Source organism: Homarus americanus, unplaced genomic scaffold, assembly GCF_018991925.1.
Source record: "Homarus americanus isolate GMGI-L3 unplaced genomic scaffold, GMGI_Hamer_2.0 scaffold39675, whole genome shotgun sequence".
In the NCBI taxonomy this organism is placed as follows: Eukaryota; Metazoa; Arthropoda; class Malacostraca; order Decapoda; family Nephropidae; genus Homarus; species Homarus americanus.
This window is the reverse complement of record NW_024736071.1, coordinates 16,980,248-16,990,133: the sequence shown is the minus strand read 5'-3', so window position 1 is coordinate 16,990,133 and position 9,886 is coordinate 16,980,248. Positions and strand designations below refer to the sequence as shown.

The window sequence follows — 9,886 nt, the reverse complement described above, 5'->3', positions numbered from 1 at the left end:
ATACAGGGAAAGGACCTATACAACAAACCTCCTAATGACTGTTATTGAGAATACTATCCCAGACTAATTCTTACAAGTACTATATACACCATTGAGAGGATTCAATTGTTTGATAATATCTGCTACGAGAAATCCGGTATTGAGGGGGGTTTCCTGTATCCATTATTTTATTGAGAAATCCGCTCTTGGGAGGGTTTACTGTATTAAAACGCCAGTCCTTAAGTAGCTTCATAACTCATGTTCCTTAATCAAGTAACATTTTTCTCTGGTGTTATTTAATAAAGATTTGGCTCCTGCTTAATATATGACCAGAATTAATACAGATATGATATTAATGAACAAAACTACTAATAATATAACAATGTGATAAATATTCGTAGGAGTGATTTCAGAGACCATAGCCAGGTACACGATCACGCTATAATCCTTGTGTGTGTGTGTGTGTGTGTGTAGGGGCGCGTGCGTGTGTGTGTGTGTAGGGGCGCGCGTGTGTGTGTGTGTGTGTGTAGGGGCGCGTGCGTGTGTGTGTGTGTGTGTGTGTGTGTGTGTGTGGGGGCGCGTGTGTGCGTGTGTGTGTGTGTGGGGCGCGTGCGTGTGTGTGTGCGCGTGTGTGTGTGTGTGTGTGTGTGTGTGTGTGTGTGTGTGTGTAGGGGCGCGTGCGTGTGGATTGACGGTGTGAGCCTTGTAGTACTGGTAGCTGGAGCAGTGAGGTATTGACGTGCTTGTAGACTGCCATGGTGAGTTTAATAGGAAGATGTACACATTAGAGTTAACACTGAGACTGCACTTAGGGTACAGATGTGTATTAACATCTCTCAGACTACAGGCTTCCATATACTATCCTGGTGTTAGATACAGTTAACTCCAGCGAGAGAAATGTTTCAAGAAGATTCTGAATACCGAAAACTAAAAGCATAATCGTTTCTGTCCAATTACTTATTATTACTATTTCAATCAACTGTAATGACAACAGATTGTTAGTTCAAAGGTTAGTTAAAGCAGGATGTTGGGTTAATTGTTACAGAGGAAATTGAACTTTGGTGAGCGGTGAAGGAGGGAGGGAGGAAGTGAGAGAGGGTGAAGGAGGGGAAGGAGAGTGGTAAAGGTTGGTACAGTATGTAACCATTGCTATATAGAGTATAATGAGAGATGGTCTAATCTATATTACAGGGTAGTGTTGTGTGGACAGTGGCGGTGATGATGATGGCGGTGATGGTGGTGACGTGTGGTCCAGGTGGTGTAGTACAGTACCAGTTACTAGTCAGGGGCGCCCTACTTCCCAACCACTACATCTGGACTACAATACACGCCCAGTCCGATCTACAGGTACAGTATCTCAACAAATATCTGTCCACACAATGGGTGAAACATTATGAGACCACGGATGATAGATATTGGGGCAGGCATTTACTTCGGTATATAGTTTAACATAAGTAATGTAATGTGTATTTATTTTGGGATAATTAATATGATGTTCAGTTACCAAATGTACTATGCCACAGAGCCAGGCATACCAACCCTCCTGAGACATTACGAGTTGCATGTATCATTTCTGAAGTCATCTGACCCATCCTGGCAAATACATTTTTAGATACTGCACATGGATTGTTTAACATCTGGTACAGTAAGTGATATACCTAACCTAACCTAACCTTAACTTCACATCGGGTACGTTATCAAACGAGGCAGTTTATGACCCTTATGGATGTAGTAAAGAGGTCTATAAATATCGTGGTAATTGTGTTTTAGGGTGTGTATGTCTCCGAGATGATCCTGTGATGGTGGCCACGCCCTCTCTAGTCTGATAGGAAGATAAGGCTCTTTTATACACCACCTGGGAAGGGAGGGGGCGGGGAGGAAGAGAATGAGGAGAGGTAGGGAGGAAAGGGAGGGAAAGAAGGAGAGGAAGCTAGGGAGGAAAGGGAAGGAGAGAGAAAGGCAGGGATGGAGGGAAGGAAGGAAGGGAAGGGAAGGGATGGAGGGAAGACGGGAAGGAGGAGGAAGGAAGGAAGGAAGGGAGGGAAGAAGGGAAGGTTCGCGCAAGGGGTATATTTTGACCGCCTTTATATAACACAAACTATACAATGTAATTCTAGATAATTAATTAGATATGGAAGGTCAGAGATCAAATACAAAGTTCATGTCATAGGTACTGTACACACACACAAAGTATCTCTACGGAGGGGTTCGATGAATTTCATAATGAACACTAGTTGTCTAGGAAGAACTGTCAATATCTTTCATTCGTTGTGTCATATTATCTAACACAAATTCGTACAGATACTTTTTTGGGAGCGTGTGGATATAAATTTCTTATTGTCTTTACTTCCGTCTATAAGTCTTAAACAAAAATCACAGTATATGTGGCGAGGAACGCTGTTATGTTCGTGTACCTTCCTTTGAAGGGATTGGGTGAGATAATGCCACTGACGAACTAAATACATATATTGGATTAATTAAAGGATTATGAATCATTATTTAACTCCTTTATATTCCATTCACAGGAAGGTGATATTTTATGAACATTTGATCTTATTTCCAGTGTGCTATGTGGGCCAGCAAACAAGGCGTGACGACTTTTGGCAATACAGATGACGTCAGTGAGAGTGGAGTGGAGTGTGCCCTTGCCAAGCACGACACACCCGCCACGCCCACACTCCTTACACCCACACTCCTTACCACCAACGACTCCGCTCACACAGTCTGGATTGCTCAGGTACTGCAAAAATGGCTATTGTCTTGTCTTGTTTATTTATCAGTTTGGTGGTGGAATGGCGACAATTAACACCGCCGGAATAACTTTAATTAGATATACTCATGTTAACTTATAACACCCTTCCTTCCCTCCCCTCCTCCTTCTCTCCTTCTGCCCCCCTACCCTCTCCTCTCCCCTTCTCTCTCCATCACTCCTTTCCCTCCCTATCTCTGCCTTCCCTCCCCACCTCTCCCTCCTTTCCCATCACTCCTTGCCTTCCTTATCTCCTCCTTCCCTCCTTGCTTCTCCCACTCCTCCTATTTTCGCTAACCCCCTCCCCCCTCCCGGTAACTGTATGATGCCCTTCGCTACAGTACATCTAGGGAAGCGAACTCTTTTAGCGTACAATAATAACAGAGAGAGAGAGAGAGAGAGAGAGAGAGAGAGAGAGAGAGAGAGAGAGAGAGACGTTATGATTTAAGAGTCAACAAGTATTTCAACTAAGGCCTTTAAACACTACATCAGTGCACCCCCACCCCTTCCTCACACATAACGCACGCAGGTAAGTGGACCACAATAAGTGTTTAAATGACTAAAGCCGGTGCATGCCCAGTACTTGCCAAAATGCTTATCAGAGACGTGACCGATCGCCCAAGCGGCTAACTTCAATAATTATACTACACTTCTCCCAACTCACTTTTAACAACACATAAATATACTGAATTACAACCAATAAAAATAAAACTTTTTGAAATCTGACCAATATCATGGGCATTCTGAGGCCATGTGCACTGGATATTTCTATAGGGGTGTTTATCACGTCCACCAATATCATTCTACATTCTGATTGCGCCACCATCCTCACTCTGCTGTACATGCTGCCCGTGTTAATATATTTGATTAGCTTAGGTTAAATTAAGTTGGGTTACGTTAAATTAGTTTGGGATAAATTAGATTAAGTTATGTTAGATTGAATTAGGTTATAGGAAGCTAGATTAGAGTAGCTAAGGTCAGATTAAGGTAGGTAAGGAAAATATCGTGACTATTTTTCACTGCGGAATTTCAGACTAAAGAATAAAAAAAACAAAGAATGGCGAGTCGCCTTCATCATGTGTGCAACTTAACGTTTACTGTGATTTATGGCGGCCAATCATACAATCAGGGGCAACATTAGTCACAATGTAATCTCCAACTTTTAATATTTGTGAGGCTTAGTTTTGAGTTATGTGTAGCAACGCCATACAACAAGAGAGAGAGAGAGAGACTTTTGCCAGGAGGGGGGGTTATTGGATACAGCCTATTTTATTGTGCACCTCATGCTCCTCCTGTGAGCAGTAGTACAAAAAATATTACAAAGGTTCTTCAGCCAACCTTTCAATTCATGCGAGCCCTGTTATCTACCAGGTGCAAAATATGGATACAATATTGTCCGGCATTTTTTAGACTATTTGGCCACTTGATTTAATATGACAGCCGTCTTAAAAAAATCACCATTCAGGCTGTTACTGATTTCCGAAAAATTTATTTAAACTTAAGTGGTAAACGTTAAAGAGGGGTGCAGTGCCCAAGAGAGGGTGTGGTGTACCGTGGGGGTGGGGGGTATCGGCACTCAGGGAGTGCCCAAGAGGGTGTGGTGTACCGTGGGGGTATCAGCGCCAGGGTGTAAGAGAGGTGTGGTGTACCGTAAAGGGGGTATCAGCGCCAGGTAGGTACCCAGGGTGTGGTGTACCGTAAGGGGGGTATCGGCATGAGTGCCCAAGAGAGGGTGTAGTGTGTGTACCGTGGGGGGGGTATCGGCGCCAGGTAGTTCATTAATCAGCTGTGGTCGACTATCTCCATACACATCTTTATGCCGCCATAGTTATGACATAGCAGCCACCAGATCCCCCCCTACACACTCTCTCTCTCATTATATGCTTCTACAGGAGTTTTAAAGCATAGCATCACAAGTAATCGAGGTGAAATGCTGTTGATACACTCAAACGTTCTACTAACCTAACCTAATCTTCGTGTAATACAGAACATAAAGTAAGTCCCTCCCCGATGTGTTGATTGATAACTGAGGCGGTGTTTTGTCTTAAGTCCCCCCCAGACGAGGCCGCTACTACCCCGCCCATCACTGCCACTACAGCCACACCTGCCATTACAACTACGGTCCCTGCCACCACCGCCACACCCCCTGCCACTACAACGATGCGCCTTGCCACTACTACGGTCCATACCATCACAACCACAGCCGTCGCTACAACTACAACAGCTAACCCAACCACAACTACAACCATTCCCTCAGGTAAAGTAACATCCATGCTGACCTTATTAACTAAATGTCAATGCTGTGTCTACGTATATTGTGTTTACATTATTTTGGTGACGATGATTTGTTTTTGTCTTTAGATTGACTTCAATGAACTTATTTTCACGATTACGAAAGTGTTAATAACGATGGTTTGGAGGGAACTATGAAAGGTGATCTGTAAACTAATCACAAGTATTTGTATTATGATGTACAGGGATTTATTTAGTTATCAAGACGGCTCAGTGAGAAATCATTGGGGGAAGCTTGGGGCCACGTTTAAAAAAAAAAAAAAAAGTAGTAGTAGTAGTTAGTACTTGTAGTAGTAGTAGTAGTAGTAGTAGTAGTAGTAGTAGAATAGTAGCAGTATTTAGCATGACAAGTGGCTGTTAAGACACTAACCTAACAGTATAGTGCGTGACCAGCAGCTATGTGACACTAACCCAACAATCTTATAGGCGAGAAATACACAATAGTGCTTAACATCTCACATGCAATAAATCGCACCTAATCTCTACCTCTTTCTTACAACATATAGCATATGTAACACGTCATCTTTAGGACTAACTACATACCATTGCAATATTTAAATCAATCATGATAAGTAGGTCCTTGCAAAATGTTTTTACACATCAATGAGTACCCTTATACCACTAGTTTTGATCACTTCTTGTTGGTGTTGGTAGTGGAAGTGGTTGAGAATGTGGTAGTAATGGTGGAAGCCGTGGTGATTGTGGTGGTAATGGTGGTATTAGTTGTGATGGTGGTGATTGTGGTAATGATGGTAGTGGAGGCATTACTCAATGTTAACAAGATAGAAGAGGCCTGGAGGGGAAGGAGGAGAGAGAGAGAGAGACGCTAGCGTTAACATATAAAGCAAGAATGTTTACAATATTTTACAACCTTCTAAAACGAGCTCTAGATATGTCAACTTATATTACAGTCTCCTTCACCCTTGACACTGTACAATCAGATCAATGCATCAAATGTGACTGAGTAAACATTATGTTGCAATATTTTCAAGAAATCTGAAAAGACATTTGTGTATATTTCGCTTGGTGGAAAAAATATTAAGTATATATTACAAAATTTCGCGTCAATTTTGTGTTGGTAGTGGAAACATAACACAAAATGGCGTTAATATTTCACAGATTTTAAATTGACCCTGTGCTTACTGTGCTAAACTTTCCTTCAATGTTATCTTATTAGTCTGATAACTTGGTCATACATTTATTATGACTTTGAGGAATGTGACGGTAAAATAGGCGCTAAGCCCCCCCCCCCGTTCTATAAGACGGTGAATAGCTGACTGGGTTACCGCTTCAGTACATAATTATAGTGTCATTCATTCATCAGCGATACCGTTTTAGTCAGTTAATTATCAAATTTTCAACATTTCGACTACAGATCTTGATTCATCATGTCGAGAACAACCTACACTGAGATTTTGAGCAAAATTAATTTTTGGGGCCGAAAAATCCATTTTCCTCAAAATTTCAATATAGTTATTCCTAGACGTTCTGATAATTGCGTGTTCTGTCGATTAGGGCAATTAATTATAAAAAAATCATACTCCAAGGACAATTAAATGTGATTCATAGTTTAAGTTCAAATTTTCAACTACAGTTCGATGGCTAAAACTAAATGCTCCAAGGTATATCACTGCACACACTGTAACGGCACTATCAAGTATTGTACAATAATACCGAGAAGGAATTTAATTACCAATATCAAGGATGCATTTGGGCAGTCTTCCCATCCCAGCCCTGCTGCTAACCTGACTGAAAATAGGCAAATTCGCTTTTATAATTACAATACATACAGTACAGTATAAAGGGAGAATTAAGACTTTTAAGTTGACGACAGCGGTAAGTGACAAACTCTTGTGCCCCCCCAGGTGGTGTGTGCCATGCTGTGCAAGGAAGCTGTGATACTGTCGGGGAGTTCTTCATTCACCCTACTGACTGTGCCAAGTAAGTGGGAAGAGAGGAAAAGGGGTGAATAAAAGGAAAGAGTGGAGGAGAAAGGAGGACAGGGAGAGAAACAGTGGGGGGAAGGGAGGGAGGGAGAGAGAGAAAAGAAAAAACGACAGAAAGAGAGACGAAGTGACGAGAGGGACAGACGAAGTGGGAAAGGGAGGAAGGGAAAGGAGGAAGTGAAAAGAATGGACGAGGGAGAGAGAGAGAGAGAGACTAAGTAAGGGTGAGAGGAAAGAATGACAGTAGGGAGGGACTGTCCTGATGATGTTCATGATTTTAAATGTCTGTGAAATCTGTCCTATCATGTATCGTCTGAAGAGTTGTCATAAGGCTAAAGTGAAATTATCATCTCGATCATCCACCTATTTGGAAGTGGGTCAGAATCGTTCAAAACACATCAAAAACCATCGGAAAAACAAAATTTCAACCTAACCTCGAACGGCAGTAATCAAAATCTTAAAATTTGCTTGACGACCGAAACGATAATAACACCGTTTTTTTATGGATATGATATGTCTTTCTGGCGGTATGATTATTAAGCTGTATACAAGAGTCTAGATGGGGACGTATGAGACACTTTTTACACGAATTGTCGTATATTCTGAAGAGTTTGGGAAATAATGAAAAACACTATATTGGAGGCAAAATAATAGTTTCCCTTTCACGAACATAACTTTACTTACCATAGAAAACGGTTGGATTAACAGTATGACTCCAACAATTGTGTATCATATCTCGGTATAATTTCCTATACACATTTCACGACAGAAACCATTTTAAAGCTATTTAATTATAAAAACCCTTCTAATATATATATATATATATATATATATATATATATATATATATATATATATATATATATATATATATATATATATATATATATATATATGAATTACACGAAAGCGCTTGGGAACTTCGTGTTTTCTCTTTCCTTATGGTTATCCACAATGGAAAAGTGGATAAGATAAATCTTGATAAAATCACACAGGGAAAGGGGAAACAGTGGAGAACCTTAGCTTTCGTCTTTATTCAAGACATCTTCAGAGGCAAGTAAATTACAAGGACCGAGAGAGGCTTAAGTACACAGGGTGACCTTACTAAACATGAGGTCAGGTCATAAATATAACATCCACTAATCCGCACACCAACACCACCACACACACACACAAAGGAGCTTTACGGAAAGGGCGACGTAACTAGTCATGTTAAGTCAGGTCAAATATATGGGACCCACTAATCATCTATCCTACATTTACAGTAACTCGAATGTGTTCAAAGCATTTTTAACCTTTAGCCACTGACAAATAAATTTGAACACATTCGAGTTAAATAATAACATTATAACAACAACAGCACAGTACAAATGAATATAATTTTTGGCATGAGTTTAACCTATACTCCCTACAGGTACCTAAGGTGTTCCACTACTAATAAGTTGGAGGAACACCCCTGTGGTAGTGGAACACACTGGAGTCAGTCAAAACTGACCTGCGACATGATTGCTTCAGTCATTGAGCCTTGTAGATGTTGAGACGCCGCGCCGTAGTGACAGCAGAACATAAATTATTATCCCATCACCTGTCAACATTATGAAACTTGTCAACATCACAGCATCCGTCAATAGCCCTCATACCTTTCAATAACTAATTACCTGTCAATATCCCAGTATTTGTCAATATCCCAGCAACTGTCATTATCCCAGCACAAGCTTCTAAAGAGTTATTATTTTTCAACGAATAACAAGATGACTTTCCGTGAATCACAGGATTGTTTGCCCCGAAGGAGGGAAGCAGAATTATTGTCTTTCGTGTGTTCATTCTTTTTTGCAAACATTTTATTGTCACACAATGAAATTCGCAACCATTTTTTAACCACTTGTTGGCTGATATATTTACGTGCGCAGTCCGCTACGCAGAAAACGGATAAAAATCGTGTAAGATAATGTTCAAATTTATTACTAAAACTCTTGGAACAATCTACCAGAAAGTGTTGTGACGGCACCGAGTGTGAGCTCTTTCAAGAGAAGACTTGACCAACACTGGAGCAGGTTCAGGTACATTCAGGAGCCGGTGCATACCCAGTATTTGCCAACAGTGCGTGACAGAGACGTGACCGATCGCCCAAGCGGCTAACAAGCCGATCAGTGGTGAAGAGGATAAAAGTAAAAAAAAAGTAATAATAATAATCCTAAATTCGCTTGTCTAGTGATTGTAAAGATCTTGTCTCCCTTAAAATGTAAACCTCTGTCCTGTGTGGCAGAAAATAATTACTACTTCGTCAGCACTATGAACCTGCTGAATTTACTGTACTTATATATAATTGTACTTGAGTCTCACGAATAAAGGTGTTAAGCTAAAAAGAAAGTTGGTTCCTTTAGTCCGCTTCAAAAATGATATTCACACTTGATTTTACCTTACTCCCTCTCCCCCGACACACTAGATTTACATTGCATACCTTAAAATGAACATAACAATGAAGATTTTCCTTCATAATATATCACAAAACATTGAGGTGGAATTTACCTGGATTGTGAGTACCTACATATCCATAAATTGAGGTACTGAGATATGTCACTTCCAAGGAACTGAGTGTTATTTCTTGAACAGGAGTTGGGGACGACTGTATATATTAGTTTCAAAATCAATATCATTATACAGGACTATTTATCACTATACAAGAGATTTCCCTTTTATTGTGGAGTTACGTTTTCTTTCATTGTGTAAATGTTGCTACGTTTTCTTTTAGCTTGTAAATTGGCTGTTGCCAGTTTCCACACGACTGTTCTTAACTTGTCTAAAACACTTTTACGAATTCACTACCATCTGGTTTACTGTACATGTAAAACCTTATATCACGGAATTATCGGTCTTGATTTGTTTCCTAAAAAGAACTACAGTATATACAGCTCAAAAT

General features: G+C 40.5%; 1 protein-coding gene across 1 annotated transcript; it reads left to right on the top strand.

Moving 5' to 3' along the window:
• The first annotated feature begins 1,188 nt into the window (after nt 1-1,188).
• On the top strand, nt 1,189-9,330 carry LOC121871689 (probable beta-glucosidase btgE). The gene is made up of 5 exons (XM_042374102.1): nt 1,189-1,326; nt 2,543-2,716; nt 4,778-4,985; nt 6,886-6,961; nt 8,381-9,330. Exons 1-5 carry the CDS (start codon nt 1,198-1,200, stop codon nt 8,502-8,504), a joined length of 711 nt encoding a protein of 236 aa, XP_042230036.1. The 5' UTR covers nt 1,189-1,197; the 3' UTR covers nt 8,505-9,330.
• The last annotated feature ends 556 nt before the right edge of the window (nt 9,331-9,886 follow it).